The 23,053-nt window shown below is 45.6% G+C and overlaps 1 protein-coding gene across 1 annotated transcript; it reads right to left on the bottom strand.

Moving 5' to 3' along the window:
- Positions 1 to 2,764: 2,764 nt before the first annotated feature.
- On the bottom strand, positions 2,765 to 3,430 carry LOC126336091 (uncharacterized). The gene has a single exon (XM_049999572.1). It carries the CDS (start codon positions 3,428 to 3,430, stop codon positions 2,765 to 2,767), a length of 666 nt encoding a protein of 221 aa, XP_049855529.1.
- Between the last annotated feature and the right edge of the window lie 19,623 nt (positions 3,431 to 23,053).

The following is a 23,053-nucleotide window of genomic DNA, read 5'->3' as shown; positions in this document are numbered from 1 at the left end:
TTCTGACCGTAAGTAGCTGAAGTCAATCAAGAACTCTCTGATGTGGGTGAGTGCCGGTGAAATGTGTCCTACAGAAACCGGGGGATGCAGAGTGTGTGGTGCCACTTCCGCTATCAGGGTGTCCGTCAGAGTGGCGTGGGCAGAGGTCCACTTGCGACGCACAGTGTTGAGATAAAGCGATCGCGCACGGTTATATACATGAATTAAACCGATACCGCCAGCCCGCTGCGGCAGTGTCAGGGTGGCGTAGCGGACTTTAAAAACAAGACCGGTGCTTACGAAATGTCCATATGCTGCTTGAAATCTGTCGGCCATCGTAGCCGTCAAGGGAAGAAGATAGGTGTTGACATAACGTGTTCTGAGGAGCATATCCAAGCGCCGCAGTTTGTTGTCCTGCAGCTGAGCACCTGTCTGGTGTAGGAGCCGACGGTACGTAGCCGCCGCCGTGCGTCGGACATTGCTATAGAACTGCACTCCTAAACACTTGAGTACGGGCACCTTATCAAAGAGCACTGCCTTTGTGTGGGAAAGCCCCCCTCCGACATCCATGTATTTTGTCTTCTTCACGTTGATGATGCTCCCAGCGACCGCCCCGTACTGGCGTAGCCACTGTAGCGCCATATGCATTTCATCCTCTGATCTGGCCAGGAACACCACGTCATCGGCGAACGCACCACAACGAAAGGTCACGTCCCGCAAGGAGATACCAGATAATCGCTGCCGTACACCATGTAAAGCTGGTTCAAGCGCTGCAGCAAATAATATACCCGACAGGGGGCACCCTTGTCGCACTGACCGTCCAACAACAATGTGACCAGCCTGATAACCGTTGACCATCATGCGGGAGCGCGCTCCGTGGACCAGTCGAAGGACCACCTGTGCAGACTCCGGAGAGAGGCCCATGTGTTGCAAAACTGCGCGTAAGAAGCCGTGGTCGAATGCGTGGTCAAAATCTACGGCGACAAGGGCGCCTCGTATTTTGCAGGTCGCCGTCAAAGCAATTACGTCGCGGTATGCTCCTAACGCCGTGTGAATGTTGCTGACACCACCTAAACATGTCTGATCGGTGTGGATGGCTTTCCCGATAGCGGTGTGGATACGGTGAGGATACGGGCGAAGATCTTGTAGTCGTTGTTGAGGAGTGTGAGTGGGCGAAAATCCTGCCACCTACCTACAAACACCATTCGGTTTCGGTACTGGGATCAAGATGCCTTCTGTAAATTCTGTGGGGACAGTGAAATCAGGGCTGATCAGGTCTTGAAACATTTGGAGCCACTTGTCACCCATTAGGTGGTAAAAAGTGCGGTAGAATTCCAGGGGTAAACTGTCCGGTCCAGGCGACTTCTTAGGTGCTCCACGTGCCAAGACCGATGTCAGCTCGTCGGGTGTGATGGGCAACAGCAGACTATCATCGGGTGCCACGTCCCGAAGGGCAACAGCTCGTCATAATCACGTACATTTCGCGGATCTTCCATGTACAAGGTCCCATAGTATCTGGCGAACGTGTGCGCGATGTTCGTTTGTGTAACTGCGCGGCCGCCCTCCTCCGTGTTTACCGCCGTATTGAGCGGACGTTTGCGGTGGCGCCTCTCGCGCACAATGTGATACACTGACGCTGTTTCGTTGGGGATACAGTCTTGCACTCGCGCACGGATGCGGACACCTTCTAGCTGCTCTGTCCTGATGCGAAGTAGACGAGCTTTGATGCGTTTTACGGACATCTGACGTTCGGGAGACGGTGGTTGCGTCGCCAGCTCACGTAACGCTGTATAGTAAAATTCCGACGTTGCCCTTTGCCAGTTCGATCTGTCACGCCCGTAGACCATCAAGGTCTTTCGAAGTGCATGTTTGACACATCCCAGCCACCACAGCAACGTGGAAGCATACATGGGCAGGCGCCTGATACATCGACGCCACGTGTCAGTGACTGCTCGCCGACACGCTTCCTCGCGAAGGAGGAGACGTTCAGCGTCCACGGGCCCCTGCTGCGTCTTGTGAGTTGTCGGGGCAAGGCGACAGTGCAGATGTACGCGAGATGGTCCGTGAAGGCCGTCGGCCAGAGTTCTGCTTCACGGGTTGCTGTGCGCAGGGCACGCGAGACGTATATCCGGTCCAGACGACTGGCAGAATGGCTGGTAAAGTGCGTATATCCACTCTGGGTTCCATGATGTAAGAGGCATGTGTCGTGGAGCGCGAGGTCACGTATCAATACTTTTAGAGCGGGACATGGGACGTAATGCGGTATCTGGTCCTCGGGCCGCAGAACACTGTTAAAATCGCCGCCCACTATGTAATGGTCCATATTTCCTTGCAAAAGTGGAGCTACCTCCTCCGAATAGAAGACATGCCTGTCACCTCGGTGCGAATTACCGGAGGGAGCGTAGACGTTAATGAGGCGGACTGCGCCAAGTGTGAGTGCGATGCCTCGCCCGTTCGGCAAGTACGTCACGTCCGTCGCGTCTATGCCATCTCGGAGAAGGATGGCCGTTCCTCCTGCGCCATCGCCTACGGGTAGGCTGTACGTGGTGTAGCCATATAGGTCTAAACGCAGCTCGGGACGGACCTCCTGGAGAAGGGCAATGTCCAAGTCTGCCGCTCTGATCATGTCGTGTAACATGCAGGTCTTGACAGTGGAGTGGACACCATTTACATTGACTGTTCCCACACGGTATGACTGAGACATATCAAGTGGTGGAGGCAGTGTGCCGGTGCAAGCCCACAGTGATCTCACACACCACACAGCCATCCATCAGCACGCTGTGCATTACTGTGCCGTATGAGTCTCTGACTGGCAGAGCCCTCCAGGCTCAATGTCAGCCATGGGCTCTGGTGGAGATATCGATGGGTGCTGTGCATCATCTGCTTCCATATCGTCTGCCCAATCACCAAGAGACGATTGTGATCTCATTGGGAGCTGGTCGCTTTCACAGGAGCCCACATTTTGGGAGTCGACGCAATGCGGCTCGTTTTCTGGGCCACCAGATTTAGGAGTGTGTTCCTTGTCTTCAGTCACCTTCTGGTGAATGATGCCACTGGAGTCCGTTGCAATTGTGGGCGAGTCAACGAAGTGGATGTCTTCCGCCGGCTGCACATCCCTGTCCTGTTCTTCAGCTGACAATCGCCTCTTCTTGTGTAGCTTGGGTGATTTTTGCTTTCGGGTCCGAGATTCGACATCCACTGGAGGGCGGGGCTCGACACAGTCTCGGTCGCTAGGATCCCCTGTGTCCGATCCCGACAGTGACGGTGGCTGGGCGCCCACGACGCTGCGGTGGGCAGAGGCTGTAGGAACCTCTACACCGTTGGGGTGCGTCGTCGTCGACGGCGTTGACTCTCCAACGGAGCTGACAGCGGCTTGAGGAGGTAGCATGTGTTGATCATCCATCACATCATGTCGTGCCGCCTCCACAAATGTTAGCGGGAGAGAGGTCATAGTGGATCGTTGGGGAAGTTCATTGCGGGGCACCTGAATGAGGCGTCGCTGCAGACACTCAGTTCTAACATGGCCCTCCTGGCCGCAGCCCGAGCAGGTCCTCGGTTGTCCATCATATATAACAATGGCGCGGCAGCCACCAACGAAAACATATGACGGAACGTGCTTCTTAAGTTCTATGCGCACTTGTCGTGCCCCGTTAAGGACAGGGTACGTTTCGAATGTGTTCCATTTCTCCTCTGTATGACTCAGAACTGTGCCGTATGGCCGCAGCGCATCAACGACTAGGTTGGCAGGAACTTCGAACGGTAGTTCAAAGACGCGCACGGTACGCACCCCCAGACCAGCATGGTCAACTCCTACCACGCTCACGTTACCGTCTGCGTCACAGAAGCCAAATCCGTTCGCAGATCGTTGGAGTAATCTGTCGCAGGCCGCTTCGTCAATCAGTTTGAGGTACACTGTGCTGGTTACAATAGACAGATGAACTCCTATCAGTTCTTGTGGTTCTATGTGCATGATGTCTCGTAGAAACCGTTCATTTTCATGGGCCTTCGGTCTCGTGTACGATGCGTTGAACGTTAGCTTGATTGTAGCTTTTCGATATGAGAACGCCATGTCGGGTCAGTACAGGTACTATACGGCAAGAGAACGACGCGACCGCGCGCTAGCGGGTAAACAACAACACCTGCGGAGCACTGCCCGGCGCGCCGAGCCCGTCCGCACGGTATCACGGCTGAAAGCCGACTGCCCCTAGACCACAGGTGAAGTCGTTAACCCACCTCACATCTCTCGTGAATTTCTCAGGTGTGACCTTTTTCTCGCATGTGTCGAAACCTTGCTATTTGAAGCATCGCCGAGTTCGAGGTTGACATCGCTCAGCTCCACTCTTTTGCATCATTACCGAGGAAGGCTTAGGAACCTTTGAGCCAAATTTCAAATGTCTGCGTCGGAATGGGAGACAAGTATGTGGTTTCGAAATACTGAGCCTTTAATTTTGTTGGGCAATGTAATTATTTGGAATTAACGGAAGGGTAAAATAGTTGCAATGAACGAGACGTCCATGTCGAGAGTAAGGTACGACCTCCAATGAGTAAAATTTAAACCAGAAAGCTTTTGAGGACTATAACATAAGTTGGGCGCATCGTCGTTTGCTTGCAAAAGTATGTTTGCAAACCATAGTTACTTCTGCGGACTTGCAGAATAACTATAAAGAAAGTTGTTAATAACTGGGCGGAGACAGCCAAGAAACAGGTGAATATTAATGTGCACTGCTCGTTAAGCATTTTTCCCTTGGATTTTTCAGGTGAGTGTAATTTTCCCTCTCTTCTTAAACTCCCATAAAGCAGGCCGTCTTCTTTCTCAAGTAAATCAACATTCGCATTTCACCTTATACAAGACAGTCTCAAGCTACACAGTTTCGAGAACAATCTTGCTATGAGGCACACAATGAAGAAGGGCTATTTTATAGACATTTATGAAGAGACAGAAATTACATCCACCTAATAGAAGCCAAGAAAAAGACACTTAGCAAGAAAAGCATATTAAGGAACATCTGTTTCTTCGATATCCACCCCACAACTTCCTTTAAAGCTACTCTGGAAGTTAGCAACTGTAGATGTTTGTAAACATGTTTTTGTAACCAATCGATGGGGCCTTCAAGCTACGCTAGAACCCTCAACAGTTCCCAGTCCTTTAAAGTTTACTCGTTAGAGATCGTTTCTTTACACTCGACATGGACGCCTTGTCCGTTGCAACTATTTTACACTTTTATTAATTCCAAACAATTACCCTCTCCATTTTATGTGAAAAACTTTCAGTGGCTATCGTGAATAACGTCAGACTATCACTTTTTAAGCATACTAACAGTTTTCATGTATCGGATTGTATAGTTTTATAATTACAACACGCCCATTTTTCTCATGACGTCATAGGTCGTGAAACGTTTTCCTTAAATTCATCTGTCTCTTATTGTTTTTATCATTAGACGTTGCTTCTGTATAGCGTAAGGTATAATTTCTGCACTTGTGCTGTACATATGTGTTAGCAGTGTCTCTCGTCTCTTAGTATACAAAAATAACTATATGTCCATCATATCATGTTTCAAAATTTGTCTGTTTCAAACACACTTGACAATAATAGCCTAATACGAAGGCCGAAATCGGCCATGTGGGCTTAGTAAAGTGCTAATTAAGCAACTGGAGCAGTCATCATCATCATCGTTTAAGACTGATTATGCCTTTCAGCGTTCAGTCAGCAGCATAGTCCCCCTTATAAAATTCCTCCATGATCCCCTATTCAGTGCTCACATTGGTGCCTCTTCTGATGCTAAGCCTATTACTTCAAAATCATTCGTAACCGAATCCGGGTACCTTCTCCTTGGTCTGCCCCGACTCCTCCTACCCTCTGCTGCTGAACCCATGAGTCTCTTGGGTAACCTTGCTTCTCCCATGCGTGTAACATGACCCCACCATCTAAGCCTGTTCATCCTAACTGCTACATTATTATTCATTCCCAGTTTTTCTTTGATTTCCTCATTGTGGACACCCTCCTGCCATTGTTCCCATCTACTAGTACCTGCAATCATGCTAGCTACTTTCATATCCGTAACCTCAACCTTATTGATAACCTAAATCCACCCAGCTTTCGCTCCCATACAACAAAGTTGGTCGAAAGATTGAACGGTGCAGAGATAACTTAGTCTTTGTACTGACTTCCTTCTTGCAGAAGAGAGTAGATCGTAGCTGAGCGCTCACTGCATTAGCTTTGCTACACCTCGCTTCCAGTTGTTTCACTATGTTACCGTCCTGTGAGAAATGCATCCTAAGTACTTGAAACCGTCCACTTGTTCTAACTTTGTTCCTCCTTTGTTCCTGGAGCAGTCTTTAATTAAAATTCCAGGAATTTGCATCTAATACGAGTTGTAAGTGCATACTTGTCAGCCTCGGTAACTGCGCAGTCGGCACGGCAGGTTGCCAAGCGAAACGGCACCGGTTCGATTTCTGACTGGGTCGAATATTTTCTCCGCTTGGGGACTGGGTGTTGTGTTTCCTTACGTTCGTATCGTCGTAACTGACATTGCAGTACTGAGCTGGCTGGAAGGTCGTTCCACTAAAGCAAGTAAACTGAGAAAAAAAATTTCCCTTTCTCTTATCGCTGTAATAAATATGAGACAAAATATGTAACCCGCAGCGGCGTATAACTAGACACTCTCTTTGCGTTGCGCGTGGTAATTCAATAGGGAAGCAAGTCGGAGTACGTATACTGACATACTACATCATGCAGATTATGGTGTTTGCAGAAAACTTTATTACTAATCTGTTAGAGTTCTGAGTAGCAGTTCGAAGCGAGATTCCTATTCGTTTTACATTGCTTTCATATTAATGATGCCTTATTTGCAGCACTTTATTTTTTTTCACTCGTGACATCAGTTACGAGCGGCAGGGAATTGAAATCAGGTGTGCCAACAGCCAGAGGCTGCACGGGCACGGATCGTTGAAGGGTTAACCCGAGCCAGACCGTTTACGCCATTCTTCACGCTAATGGAATGGAAATACAGTAAAATATTCGATTAAATGCATGAAGCTTTTTTAGAAGCTTTCATGGGGTTAAATGCAGTAACGTACAGTCCAAGCGTTTAATCCAGCTAATGGAATCCAACATAAATGTTTGTATAAACTGCGGTTGCGAAAAGAGTGGCAATAAAATTGTGAAAACTGATTCTCCAGTATGGCAGTGAAAACCGTAGTCAGAATCACGGCCAGCTGAATCCTGCTGTTTGATTAACTAATGCCTGACACAGATAGACAGTATTTCATAAAAAAAAATAATTCATGTGTAGCACAGGACTGAGTGCGAGAGGGGTGCGGGCTGGGTGTTGTGCAGAAGTGGGGGCTGCCATTAAATAAAATATTTATAATCCCACATTTACTCACTCACTCACTCACTGGTCATACCGCACTCGAGAGCCCATTACTGCAGCAACGTATTTTCGCCATCTGTCCCTGTCTTGGGCTGTTTCCTTCAATACCTAGGCTCCTCGAATGAGCTTTCACATTGTCCTCCCATCTACGCCTCGGTCTCCCCACAGGACGTTTTCTCCCTAGGTGCCCTACCAGTACTCTGCGCGCTGCCCTGCCCTCACCCATTCGAGCTACGTGACCCGCCCATCGCAGCCTACGTGATTTAATAATACTGATTATGTCAGGGCTTGAATAGAGTTCGTGAACCTCTTCGTTATGCAGTTTTCGCTACTCTCCGCTAATGTCATCCCTTTTTGCTCCGAAAATTTTCCTCTAAATTTTGTTTTCAAATACTCGAAATGGCTTTTCATTTTGCACAGTGAGAGACCAAGTCTCACACCCATACAGCATAATTGGTAGAATAATAGTTTTGTATATTCTAATCTTTAAATTCCTAGACAATATCCGTGATGAAAGTAATCTATTCAGTGAGAAGTAGCACGCATTTCCCGCCCGTAATCTCTTCTTCACTTCGGATTCAATCTCATTTCTCGAAGTGATGTCCACGCCTAGATAATTAAATGTGTTCACTTTTTCAAACTGCATGTCTCCAACTCTTAACATTTCCTGATCTACTGTTGTTGGCATTCTAGTAGTAACCAGGTATTTAGTTTTGTCTTCACTTATCCTTAGACCTACATCTTCACTAGCCTTGATTAACGCATTCGCATTTGCTGTTACAGATTCTTTCCTATCGCAAATGATGTTTCGATCATCTGCATACCCTAACATCTTAATATTTCCATTTAACTCCACATTATCTGAATTATCTGCTGCCATTCGTACAATATATTCGAGGGCTAAATTAAAAAGTAGCGGTGACATGGCATCTCCCTGCTTAAGTCCGTTCTTTATTACAAATTCTCCTGACTCCAATTTCCCCAAGCGTACTCTACCTTTTGTGTTTTTCAAACTCGCTTCTATAAGTCTAACATACTTCTTTGGTATTCCAAGTTCCAAAAGAATTCTGTACAATTTTGATTGCAATACTGAATCATATGCTTTTGTAAAATCTATGAAAAGATTATGAACAGGTTTACTGTATTCCCATTTCTTTTCCAAAATTTGACGCAGGGTGAATATTTGGTCTATAGTTGATCTGTTCCTCAGAAAACCAGCTTGGTAATCCCCCACAATTTCATCTACATATGGTGTAAGCCTGCCTAGCAGATTATTCGACAAAATTTTGGAACATACTGGTTATAGCGATACCCCTCTATAATTACTAAAATCCATTTTGTCGCCCTTCTTAAAAATTGGGATCAGAATCGACTCCTGCCACTCTTCAGGTATCATCTCTGAGTTCCATACTTATCACTTTGTGAACTACTTCCACCAATTTCTGTCCCCCATTTTTAACTAATTCTGTAGTTATACAATCTGATCCTGATGCTTTCAATTTGTTGATTGCATCTCATACTTCCTTTAACGTTGGCTCAGGTATCTGGGGTTCTGCTGTATGTATTTCGTACGCCTGCTCATTTCCTGCTTGTTGGTGTACACTTAATAGATGCTCAAAATACGCCCTCCATTTTGCTCTAACATTACCACTGGGCAACAATATTCACAACTTTCAATGCCTGCCCCTCGGCCATAACCTGTCATAATGTATGAGAGAACTTCAGCCGTAAAACAAGTTTTAGTCTTAATTATGACTCTAATTCAAAAGTACACATTTCTCTACTACTATCACCCTCACCAAATAGATACCACAGCAAGGTACATCCAACTTTCTGCCAAGCTACCCATGCATATGTCTTAATAAATTCTAATACAATAATGCACTCAATTAATTATCCTCATAGAGCAATTACCTACGTGAATTCTCAGTAGAATTGTGTCAACAATTGAGTCATGCTCATGACGTAGTTTAAACAAAACACTTTAGTGTAAATACAATTAGTCACGCTCACACGGCGCGTAGTTAACAAATGAACTGCTCTCGTTCACAGTGTACACCCCTGCGTGTCATCAACAAACGACCACAACACTCGACAGGCTTCATGCAGGATCAATTATTCAAAAACAGCCTTCAATCGCATTTATTATTATTATACCGCCAACCGGTTTCAACGCGACGTAGGGGTCATCCTCGGGGCGTTTACACTGTGAAATTATAGATATCCGCCAGAAAGCTCTATTGTACAACAGGTAAAATTACGTATATTTAAAATATGTTACCCATGGGTCGACTGCTGGTGGTGTCACTCCTGGCTACATAACGGCACGAAACTATGTGAAACTAACACTTCGTATGGCCTTAAATAGCGTACTGAGATCACGTGAATAGACGGCAACACCCCCAGCGGCGATCAACGGCATTTAATACAGTTTATTATATGTAATTACTAGTCGCCCTGTTTTAACATAAATTAAAGTGACAGTAAATAACAGGAAACGGAACCATTCCATTTAAAAAGAGTTACAATTATAGTGTAGGAGTGGCCGTGCGGATCTAGGCGCTACAGTCTGGAGCCGGGCGACCGCTCCGGTAGCAGGTTCGAATCCTGCCTCGGGCATGGATGTGTGTGATGTCCTTAGGTTAGTTAGGTTTGATTAGTTCTACGTTCTAGGCGACTGATGACATCAGAAGTTAAGTGGCATAGTGCTCAGAACCATTTCAACCACTTGTAGTGTTAATTATAAAACAATAACAAATGTTCCGTAGTCAACTCGTAAAATTCGTAACAGTATATTACTTTATGTGCCATAATATAAAGTAAAACAATTTGTGACACAGAAAAACTGGTGTAATAATAATAATAATAAATGCGATTAAGACTGTTTCTGAATAATTGATTAATCATACTAATCGCTGCTTCATCTCCACAACCATGTTGTCCAAAAATTCGTGCAAGATGTTGTGATTAGCAAGTACATCCACTCGCACTGCCCGTTTTCCACCTAGCGCCCTGTATCAGTCACAAAACCATCACCAAACAACCATCATCTGCAAAAGCACTAGGGAGAGCTGTTCTTGATATGCAGAAGCTTCTTTGGGATCGTTGTCCGTCCGGCTGGTAAAAGACACCAACCACTCCACCATGCTGTTTCGTCCACACAGTGGCCAGATTCCGTACAGTCTGTAGTGACGTCCGACAGAAGGTATTGCAGCCCACCAGTTCCTCGAGGTTCTCGCTCTCGACTCGGCCCCGAACTCACTGTTCGTCTCGGTGCAGCGACTCACTGTTCCACCGACCACCCTCGCCACCAGCTCAGCCACGGCAAAGCTCACGGCAAGCACGTGTCCTGTAGAGGTCTCTCTAGTGGCCACAACAGGACACTCCGTGCCAAATGACGCTCTGGAGGCGAGGGAACGAACTGTGCTGCACGACATAGCACGAATGAAACCAGCAGTTCTGTCGTCTCTGTAAGAATCTCAGCAATGATTTTATTTATAAACTTACAATTAAGATATGATATTTTCTCTCATATGCACTAATGTCCATTAAAATTGCTACACCACGAAGATGACGTGCTACAGACGCGAAATTTAACCGACAGGAACACGATACTGTGACATGCAAGTGATTAACTTTTCAGAGCTTTCACACAAGGTTAGCGCCGGTGGCAACACCTACAACATGCTGACGTAAGGGAAATATCGAACCGATTTCTCATACACAAACAGCAGTTGACCGGCGTTGCCTGGTCAAACGTTGTTGTGATGCCTCGTGTAAGGAGGAGAAATGCGTACCACCACGCTTCCGACTTTGATAAAGGTCGGATTGTAGCCTATCGCGATTGCGGTTTATCGCATCGCGACATTGCTGCTCGCATTGGTCGAGATCCAATGACTGTTAGCAGAATATGGAATCGGTGGGTTCAGGAGGGTAATACGGGACGCCGTGCTGGATCCCAACGGCCTCGTATCACCAGCAGTCGAGATGACAGGCATCTTATCCGGATGGCTGTAACAGATCGTGCAGCCACGTCACGATCCCTGAGTCAACAGATGGGGACGTTTGCGAGACAACAACCATCTGCACGAACAGTTTGACGACGTCTGCAGCAGCATGGACAACAGGTCGTAGACTGTGGCTGCGGTTACCCTTGACGCTGCATCACATACAGGAGCGCCTGCGATGGTGTACTCGACGGCGTACCTGGGTGCACGAATGGCAAAACGTCATTTTTTCGGATGAATCCAGGTTCTGTTTATAGCATCATGATGGTCGCATCAGTGTTCACCGACATCTCGGTGAACGGGTGAACGCACATTGGAAGCGTGTATTCGTCGTCTCCATACTGGTGTATCACCCGGAGTGATGGTATGGGGTCCCATTGGTTACACGTCTCGGTCACCTCTTGTTAGCAATGACGGCTCTTTGAACAGTGGACGTTACATTTCAGATGTGTTACGACCCGCGGCTCTACCCTTCATTAGATCCCTGCAAAACCCTATATTTCAGCAGGGTGATGCACGACCGCATGTTGCAGGTCCTGTACGGGCCTTTCTGTATGCAGAAAATGTTCGACTGCTGCCCTGGCCAGCACATTCTCCAGATCTCTCGCCAATTGAATACGTGTGGTCAATGGTGGCCGAGCAATTGACTCGTCACAATACGCCAGTCACTAGTCTTGATGAACTGTGGTATCGTGTTGAAGCTGCGTGGGCAGCTGTACCTGTACACGCTATCCAAGCTCTGTTTGACTCAATGCCCAGGCTTATCAAGGCCTTTATTACGGCCAGAAGTGGTTGTTCTGGGTACTGATTTCTAAGGATCTATGCAACCAAATTACGTGAAAATGTAATCACGTGTCAGTTCTAGTATAATATATTTGTCCAACGAATACCCGTTTACCATCTGCATTTCTTCTTGGTACAGCAATTTCAATGGCCAGTAGTGTAATTTGAAATCTTAGCACTGGCTGGACTGTGTTACCAAATTATTTCCACACGTGATTACGTCTTAGTCGCAAAAAGATTAGAATAAGCATCTTAAACTGAGGTCACAAGTCATGGGATATCTCCTAATATCATGTGGAACTTCCTTTTGCCCAGAGAAGTGCAGCAAGTCGACATGGTATGAATTCAAAAAGTCCTTGGAGGTACTCTGCAGAAATATAGAGTCATGATGTCTTTAAAGCCGTCCACAAACGGGAAAGCCCGATTTTGTGCACAAACTGACCTCTCGCTTATGCCCCATAAGTGTTCGACGGGATTCACGTCGGACGATCAGGGTGTCCAAATTATTCTCTCGAATAATCCAACGGTCAAATTGTCGCCATTCGCAAACACTTGTTGCCCTGTGTAAGGCGTTTGGGAACATGAAGTCCGTGAATGGCTGCAAATGGTCTCCAAGGAACTGGACATAACCGTTTCCAGTCAATGACCGGTTCACTACGACACTGTCCACACCATTATGGAGCCACCACCAACTTGGACAGTGCCATGTTGACAACTTGGATCTTTGGCTCCGTGGGGTCTGCGCCCCATTCGAATCCTACCATCAGCTTTTATCACTGAAATCGGGGCTCATCTGATCAGGCCACGGTTTTCCAGTCCTCTATGTTCCACCCCATGTGGTCACGAGCCCAGGAGAGGCGCTGCAGGCGATGATGTGCTGTTAGCAAAGGCACTCGCGTCGGTCGTTTGCTGCCACAGCCCATTAACTCCACATTTCGCCGTACTGTCCTAACGGATACATTCGTCGTACGTCTCACAATCATTTCTGCAGTTATTTCACGCCGTGTTATTTGTCTGGTATTCTCGGTACACTGTTGACCCTGTGGATCTCGTAACATTGAATTCCCTAACTACACTCCTGGAAATTGACATAAGAACACCGTGAATTCATTGTCCCAGGAAGGGGAAACTTTATTGACACATTCCTGGGGTCAAATACATCACATGATCACACTGACAGAACCACAGGCACATAGACACAGGCAACAGAGCATGCACAATGTCGGCACTAGTACAGTGTATATCCACCTTTCGCAGCAATGCAGGCTGCTGTTCTCCCATGGAGACGATCGTAGAGATGCTGGATGTAGTCCTGTGGAACGGCTTGCCATGCCATTTCTACCTGGCGCCTCAGTTGGACCAGCGTTCGTGCTGGACGTGCAGACCGCGTTAGACGACGCTTCATCCAGTCCCAAACATGCTCAATGGGGGACAGATCCGGAGATCGTGCTGGCCAGGGTAGTTGACTTACACCTTCTAGAGCACGTTCGGTGGCACGGGATACATGCGGACGTGCATTGTCCTGTTGGAACAGCAAGTTCCCTTGCCGGTCTAGGAATGGCAGAACGATGGGTTCGATGACGGTTTGGATGTACCGTGCACTATTCAGTGTCCCCTCGACGATCACCAGAGGTGTACGGCCAGTGTAGATCACTCCCCACGCCATGATGCCGGGTGTTGGCCCTGTGTGGCTCGGTCGTATGCAGTCCTGATTGTGGCGCTCACCTGCACGGCGCCAAACACGCATACGACCATCATTGGCACCAAGGCAGAAGCGACTCTCATCGCTGAAGACGACACGTCTCCATTCGTCCCTCCATTCACGCCTGTCGCGACACCACTGGAGGCGGGCTGCACGATGTTGGGGCGTGAGCGGAAGACGGCCTAACGGTGTGCGGGACCGTAGCCCAGCTTCATGGAGACGGTTGCGAATGGTCCTCGCCGATACCCCAGGAGCAACAGTGTCCCTAATTTGCTGGTAAGTGGCGGTGCGGTCCCCTACGGCACTGCGTAGGATCCTACGGTCTTGGCGTGCATCCGTGCGTCGCTGCGGTCCGGTCCCAGGTCGACGGGCACGTGCACCTTCCGCCGACCACTGGCGACAACATCGATGTACTGTGGAGACCTCACGCCCCACGTGTTGAGCAATTCGGCGGTACGTCCACCCGGCCTCCCGCATGCCCACTATACGCCCTCGCTCAAAGTCCGTCAACTGCACATACGGTTCACGTCCACGCTGTCGCGGCATGCTACCAGTGTTAAAGACTGCGATGGAGCTCCGTATGCCACGGCAAACTGGCTGACACTGACGGCGGCGGTGCACAAATGCTGCGCAGCTAGCGCCATTCGACGGCCAACACCGCGGTTCCTGGTGTGTCCGCTGTGCCGTGCATGTGATCATTGCTTGTACAGCCCTCTCGCAGTGTCCGGAGCATGTATGGTGGGTCTAACACACCGGTGTCAATGTGTTCTTTTTTCCATTTCCAGGAGTGTACTTCCGAAATAGAGCCATTCCGGGTTCAAAATTTGTTAATTCCCGTTTTAAGGCCATAATCATGTCGGAAATCATTTCACATGAATCACTTCGCCATCTGTCAAATTGCATATCGCTATTCCAAGACTTTTGTCATCTCAGTGTATTCTAGAAACAGACTTTCTCGTCAATAAAGCACTCTTTAAGGCAACGAAGAGAAAACATACCAATTACATGTGTGACTGTTTTGGATTGTGATACCATACACCAACGTAACACCTAATTGGGACTTTCTCGTGAAAGAAGCAGTGTAAACCCGACTTAAAGGTTTACCAGAGACAATGGCTAGTTACTGGAAGGGAGTTCGACTGCATTACGAAAACAGTGGCAGCTACTGTGAAGACGATGACACTGCCCTCGTCACCACCGCTAATGTTAGAATACTTCGACTATGGGTATAGGACTATTTTCTAGAGCCTTGTTGGAGATATCGAGTTTTACAAACCCACCTCCTCAGCATTCTAGGCGCTATCCTTGTAGAGAACTCCAGTACATACCGGCTATCACCTTTTTTTACCTCTGACGAAAATGTTAATCAAAGTAATAAAAAATTTGGGATAAACCACCGAACTCAATCGGCTTAGTCACCAAGAAGTTTTAGCTAAGAAGCCAGCAGCGGAAAATTTAGGTTCAAAAACTTACACAGTGCACTAAAAACTATAGTACTCGACATATTAGTTTCATTGTACAGTATTAAGTCGTAGGTTATCAGTTGAAATAGATATTCCGACCACTTGAATGGTATTTTCCGAAAATCAGATGGTATATCGCCAGACTTGTACAGTCTACACACCAATCTGAATAGTCGTTTTGTTGCCTCTTCCTCCAATGATTTTAGAAATTAGGATTGAATGTTATCTACCCCTTCTAACATATTTGATCTTAAATCTTTTTAAGCTGTTCTAAATTCTGGTTCTAATACTGAATCCCTATATCTTCTATATCGACTTCTGTTTGCTCTTTTATCACGTTTTTCAGAAAAATTTTCCCCAGATAGAGGTAATCAATGTACTCCTTCCACCTATCCGCTCTCTCCCGTGCATTTAGCAGTGAAGTTCCCGTTGCACTCTTAATGTTATCACCCTTGATTTTCATTGTACCGAATTTTCTTTTCACTTTTCTACATGCTGTGTCAGTCCTTCCGACAATCATTTCTTCTTCGATTTCTTCATATTTTTCATGCAGCTATTTGTCCTTAGCTTCCCTGCTCTTCCTCTTTATTTCATTTCTCACCGATTTCTATTTCTCTATTCCTGAATTGCCCTGAACATTTTTGTGCTTCCTTCTTTCATCAATCAATTATTATTTCTTCTGTTACCCACAGTTTCGTCGCAGTTATCTTCCTTGTAACCGTATTTTTCAGCCGTTTTCAGAGATGTCCATTCCTTTCAACTGAACTATCTACAGAGTATCCGCGACCGCTACGGTCGCAGATTCGAATCCTGCCTCAGGCGTGGATGTGTGTGATGTCCTTAGGTTAGCTAGGTTTACGTAGTTCTAAGTTCCAGGGAACTGATGACCTCAGAAGTTAAGTCCCATAGGGCTCAGAGCCATTTGAACCATTTCACAGAGTTATCATAGTGCAGTATCTACAGCATCTGACAACTTTAAGCGTATCTCTTCCTTAGTACTTCCAATTCTTTGCGCAATGATTCTTTCTGGCTAGTCTCTTAAACTTCCTACTCCCTAACACTACTAAATTGTGATCTGAGTCTATATCCACTCCTTACAATCCAATATTTGATTTCCTAATCTATGCCTGACCAAGATGTAATCTACCTGAAACCTTCCCAAAACTCCCGACCTTTTCCAAGTATACCTCCTCCTCTTGTGATTCTTGAACAGATTACTTGCTATTACTAGCTGAAATTTGTTACAGAACTGTCTTTCTACTCTCTCAAACCTAGTACGAAGCCCATATTGTCCAGTCACGCTTTCTTCTACTGATACATCGACGGCGCTTCGTGGTCGATTCTCCCTATGGTGCGCAACCGTCCCTTCGGGGTGCTGCCTCTTGAGTGCGCACATTTTTGCTTGCTGACGAGCACGTGAGTGCGGCATTTGCAAAACAATCACGCAGAATGCGGAAGTAAAAATCTAGTTAGTTCCACATCCATGCGGCGACCACTGTGCGATGACCAATCAACGCCTTCCTCAGAGCCGGCTTAGCGCATAGCGGCAAAGTCTTTGGTGTGACGTTACGTGTGCTGGACTGCTTACTTATTTTAAAGTTTATTTGAGTTAATATTTGCTGCAAAAGTAACTTATTAGTGGATTTTCATTAATCTCAGTCTCTCTTCCTGTGTTGTTGACCCGAGTGGTATGTTTTTCTTGAGTATGTTTACGTCGTTCGTCCAAGTCTCACGCCACAGTAGTGTTTTTACATTTTTCGGCGTGCAGTTGTAGCTGTAGCGGTTATAAAGCTAAATACTGACAAAGTTATTCGTGCACTGTTATACAGTCATTAAATTTAATAGTTTTCTTCGGTGTTTCGTGCTGTTTGTGGCGAAATAACGATGAATAAACTCTTGGAAAATTTGGCTCGGTGTGTTTTTTAGAGTTTTCTGTGCGTTGAAGTCGTTTGGTAAATTTCGTGCTTTAGTTTTCGGCTGACGTTTCTTATTGTTTCTAGTGAAATATTTCAGTAAAATTTTCATTCAGTGTTTGAACTTCGTTGAGTCTTCCAGAGGCCACTTGAATTTTTGGTTTTAGCTAATAATTTTGTGCAGTTTTGTTGGTATTGCTTCTCAAATGGTTCAAATTGCTCTGAGCACTATGGGACTTAACATCTGAGGTCATCAGTCCCCTAGAACTTAGAACTACTTTAACCTAAATAACCTAAGGACATCACACACATCCATGCCCGAGGCAGGATTCATCACGAGGCAGACAAAATCCCTGACCCCGCTGGGAATCGAACCCGGGAACCCGGGCGCGGGAAGCGAGAACACTTTCGCACGACCACGAGCTGCGGACTGTTGGTATTGGTATTATCTGTGTTGTAGTAATACTAATATAACTAGTATCTTTCTTAGTAGACAGAGAATTTCGAGACCACTATTGTTAGTTCTAAAAATAGTTCTACTGGTGTAACTGAACCTAGGTAACGTAGACATACCGTTTTTTTCAGTAACTGTAAAATTTTACCATGACTGAGAAGTGTGGGCTCTGTCATAGCTTCAAAAATGGTTCAAATGGCTCTGAGCACTATGCGACCTAACTTCTGAGGTCATCAGTCGCTTAGAACTTAGAACTAATTAAACCTAACCAACCTAAGGATATCACACACATCCATGCCCGAGGCAGGATTCGAACCTGCGACCGAAGCGGTCGCTCGGTTACAGACTGTAGCGCCTACAACCGCACGGCCACTCCGGCCGGCTCTGTCGTAGCTTTTTGAGTAGTGGGTTACAGTGTGGGATTTGTTCAAAGTATGCAGTGGGGAAGGCAGCGGGCATTCTAACGAGATCCTCTCTTGGGAATGCAGAATCTGTAGTAGAAGTAAGTTGATAGAGGAGCAGGAGCGTAAGACATGTTCCCTTCAGGTGCAGTTACAACGCGCAAAGGAGGAACTATATAGGTTGATGAGAGTGAAGGGTGGTGGGGAATGAGAACTGGCAGTTGCCAAGAAGGCAGCTAGAAGGAGGAGGTGTTCAGACAGTTATAATTTGCGTATATGCAATAGATTTAACCAACTGTCAATGGAGAGGAGGCTTTTGCAGCTGTAGGTGTAGGGAGCTTGCAGCAGTCCTCAGCAGTTAAGAGGCCCAGGTCAGCTGCAAAATCAAACAGAAAGAAGGTTCTGCTACTAGGTAGTTCTCACGGTAGAGGTGTGGGCCAGCAGTTGCGGAAGTGTTAGGGAGTGAGCACCAGGTCACCAGCATTACGAAGCCTAGTGCAGGGTTGGCTCAGGTGGCTGACAGCATACGGCAGTTATGCAGGAATTTTACGATGGAGGATCAGGTAGTGATAGTGGGTGGAGCAGGGAACAGTTTTGATAGGGACGGATTATGATATAGGGTGTGACCTGGTAAAGATACCTACTCAAACTGGTGGCACTAATGTGCATTCCGTGCAACTGTTTCACCGTCATGAACGGCCTCATCTTAATGCAGCCGTCAAGCGCGTTAACCTGGGGCTGGGGAGGGCGGTGATGGCAGAGGGCATGGGTCACACCTCAGTGGTGCCAGTTGGGTCTGTCATTAGATCAGGTTTCACTAGGCATGGCCTGCACTTCTATAGGTATGGGATGGGGAGTTTGGCAAAGCTTATAGGTGACAGTGTATTGGATGATGGTGGGATCACTCACAGAACAATTCCTGTAGTGGTTGGCGTTAGAGCTGCGCCTTTTTTAGACTAAAGTCAGCTGACAGGTATACCTGCTTAAAAGAAGTCCATCTAACTAAGGGCTCATCTTCAGAGGACGCCATGTTTCTAAGTAGAGAAACAACAAGTTAGTGAACCGCTTATAGATGCTGACTGTGAAATTATGAATACTCGTATATCGGAGCACTACTTAAATAATTTGATAATTCAGAGGCATCCTTTACCAGGATACAGGTTAGCTGACTGTTTTCCAGGGAGTTTGTTGCGGGGTGCGGGAGTGGCTATGTGTTGTCACAATCAAGTTACAGTGGCCCACTGCAAACAGAATTGCAAGGTGCTTAAAATGTTATTAGAAAGGCAAAGAGTATGTTGTATGCAAATCGAATAGCTAATCCACAGGATAAAATTAAAACCATACGGTCAGTTGCGAAGGAAGTGTCTGGTCAGGAGCACAAGATTGATGATATAAAGTCAGTTCATAGTAAAAATATTTCTGTTACTGATAAATCAGATATATGTTCAGTATTCAACAATCATTTTCTGAGCATTGCTGGTGAATTAAATAAAAATTTAGTTTCTACAGGGAATCTTATAAATCTCTTGGGAAATGCCTTTCCCAGATTGATGTCTGAAATACTCCTCTGTGATACAGGCAACGGGGAGATTGAGTTAATAATTAAACACTGAAGACTAAGGACTCCCATGGATATGATGGAGTGCCTAGCAGAATATTAAAGTAATGTGCTGCACATTTTAGTCCCGTACTTAGCCATATTTGTAATTTTTCCTTTAGGAATGCTCCTTTTCCTGAAAGATTAAATTACTCAATAATAGCGCCATTTTATAAAAAGGGAGAAAGGGATAATGTAAATAATAGTCCTGCATGACCGCGGAAGCGAGCACAAAATACGGGATGGGGCGAGCACACCTTAACTGGAGAGGCTGCCCGCACTAGTTCTTGTGACCGAGCGTAGAAGCCGTGGCCGAATACGTAGCACGTAACTTCAAACACATTACACGTGTCATTATCCGTGTGAGACTGCAGCCAGTAAGGGCTTCTCACTTGTCGTGTCTCTCTCTCTGTAATCATGCAGCGCGAGGAAGCCGGTGCAGTAAGACGTGAGATTTAAACCAATGTATACACGGGAAGGTCTAAAAAGCCAAGTATGGAATACATTTCTGTTGGTTGTAGACGAAAGTAGTGCGTCTACTGGGTACGTATCGTGCATAAACCGCTCCAAATTACTGTGTTTCAAGTGGGAACCACTCATTTAAAAAAACACAGTTGCAATAACCCTCACGAAGATACAACTCCTTCAGGGACACCGGCAGTAATAAAAATAGTATTACAGCAAAATGTGTTGCAATTTGTGCTAAAGATATGAGACCTTTTCATGCTGTTTCCGGTGAAGGTTTCAGAGAAGTAGGTCAAGAATGAATACATCTAGGTGCGCATTATGGAGGAGTTAACTTGATAGATGTCATGCCACATCCCTCTACTGTAAGCAGACATATCAGACAACAAGCTGATGCAATACGAAACAACGTAATGCCTTCTGTTATTGCGGAAGTTATTAATAAAACATATCCTACGACAGTTGATATGTGGACTGATTCGCATAATGAGGTGCACTATTTGACGCTTACAACACATAACATTAACACAGATTCCTCTTGTAAGTAGGCTTTTTAGGTTTTTATGTTGGTGGCGCCATGTAGCGCTCTATGTGAAAATCACTGACTGTGCTGTGTGAAGGCTGTGCTTGCTTTGCATTGTTGGAGTAATATTCGCCATTGTAGTGTTGGGCAGTTGGCTGTTAACAGCGCGTAGCGCTGCGCAGTTGGAGGTGAGCCGCCAGCAGTGGTGGATGTCAGGAGAGAGATGGCGGATTTTTGAGAGCTGATGATCTGGACTTGTGTCCATGAGAGATAGTAAATTTGTAAGACTGGATGTCATGAACTGCTATATATATATATTATGACTTTTGAACACTATTAAGGTAAATACATTGTTTGTTCTCTATAAAAATCTTTCATTTGCTAACTATGCCTATCAGTAGTTAGTGCCTTCAGTAGTTAGGATCTCTTATTTAGCTGGCAGTAGTGGCGCTCGCTGTATTGCAGTAGTTCGAGTAACGAAGATTTTTGTGAGGTAAGTGATTTTGAAAAGTATAGGTTAATGTTAGTCAGGGCCATTATTTGTAGGGATTATTGAAAGTCAGATTGCGTTGCACTAAAAATGTTGTGTGTCATTTTAGTGTTGATCAGAATAAGTAAAGAGCGAGATGTCTGACTACGTTCAGTTCTGCTCAGATTCGGTTACGCTACTTGCAAAAACGCAGGAAAACTTAAGGGACGCAGTAGATACTCTGAAAATTGGTTCACATGGAGGAAATTAGCTCATTATCAGAGAAAGTAGTCGAACTTCCGGATCAGTTAAATAATTTATCTACGAAGGTAGATGATAATCTGAATGACACAAGACCGGTAGTCTTTAATGATACAGAAGAGTTCGAGCAAATTAGGAAATTCAAACAAAATCAGAATCAAATTAATACGCAACACCAAAGAGAAATCCGGGAAGTACAAGATCAGTTGAAGCAGGTAATACAAGAATTACATATCACGGAGGACATTCGCGCTCCAATACGAGAAGAGGGACACAGAAATACGGAACAGCCACAAAATAATAACACATGGCACTTCGAAAATTATGAAAGAAATTGGCAAGGTACACCGAATTTTGAGATAGAACCAGAGAAACGAAGTAACAATGACCGATATGCGACTTGCCGACATGATGATTTTGACTATAAGCTGTTCATTACTACACGTAAATTCAAAACATTTAAGAATTCTGGCAACGACATTCATCCACAAGCGTGGCTTCATCAATTCTCTCATTGTTTTCGTCCCAACTGGTCAATAGAACACTGATTAGAATTTATGTGTGGCTACTTAGAGAATGAACCAGCTGTAAGAATGCGATCGGTCATTCACGATTGCCACAGTGAAGGAGAATTTTATCATGCCTTCCTCTCAGCATATTGGTCTCAAGCTACACAAGACCGAGTAAAACATAGCATCATAATGATGAAACGTTTCGAACAATCTGAATTTTCCAGTCTTGTCAAATATTTCGAAGACATGTTACATAAGAATCAATATCTTTCAAACCCATAGAGCACCTCAGAACTCATCAGCATTTGCTTAATCAAATAGCCTGAATATTTACGACATACTATTTTGGCAGGACGTTGCAAAGACGACATTGAAGCTTTACAGGGACTGTTACAAGAATTGAAAACTGACATTGAAAATCGCGGAACGTGAAAACAGGAACCCAACAATTACAGGTCACATCTGTGACAATTCCGCGATGACAGAAGTAATAACTGGACACGACAAGTCTATTCTTACAACGCAAATCGTGACCAAAACAGACACCACCCGTATGACAACGGTTGGCAGAGTAGTAATAATTACAGGGAAAGATCACCTCTCCGCAGTAATGGCTATCACAGAGACAATCAAAGAAACAGACAATATGGAAACCAAAATAATTATTATCAAGGGAGACAGAATAACTTCAGATGCAACAGTTCAGCACGCAGTTACGATTCAGGGAGAAATTCTCCACCACGTGACCGACAAGAAAGAAACTATGGAATCTACCGACATGACGACAGACTATATAATCGTAACGACAGACCTGAATTGCGTCAGAACTGGAGGGATTCAAACAGGGGAGGGCCCTCTCGTCAAGGTGAATTTGTAGAAGTTAGGTCTCCAAATCCCATAACGACGCGCGTCAACAAAGAGACAGACAATGACTCACACCGCAGGGAGCCACGTGCGCTGGCTGGCTCCGAGAAATATAACATAGACGCTAACCTCGAGAAAAATTTTAGCATTCCTTACCGACATATAAAACATGGTAATTGCTTTGAAGTTGAAACTCAGTGTACTAGGAAGAGTATAGGATTGCACCACATTTCACATGTAAAACCGTTTATTGAGAGATAATCTGTTTTTTTTTTTTCTTTTTAACT

Source organism: Schistocerca gregaria, chromosome 2 (genome assembly GCF_023897955.1).
Source record: "Schistocerca gregaria isolate iqSchGreg1 chromosome 2, iqSchGreg1.2, whole genome shotgun sequence".
NCBI lineage: Eukaryota > Metazoa > Arthropoda > Insecta > Orthoptera > Acrididae > Schistocerca > Schistocerca gregaria.
The sequence above is the reverse complement of the archived record's forward strand: the minus strand, read 5'-3'. Positions and strand labels throughout refer to the sequence as shown.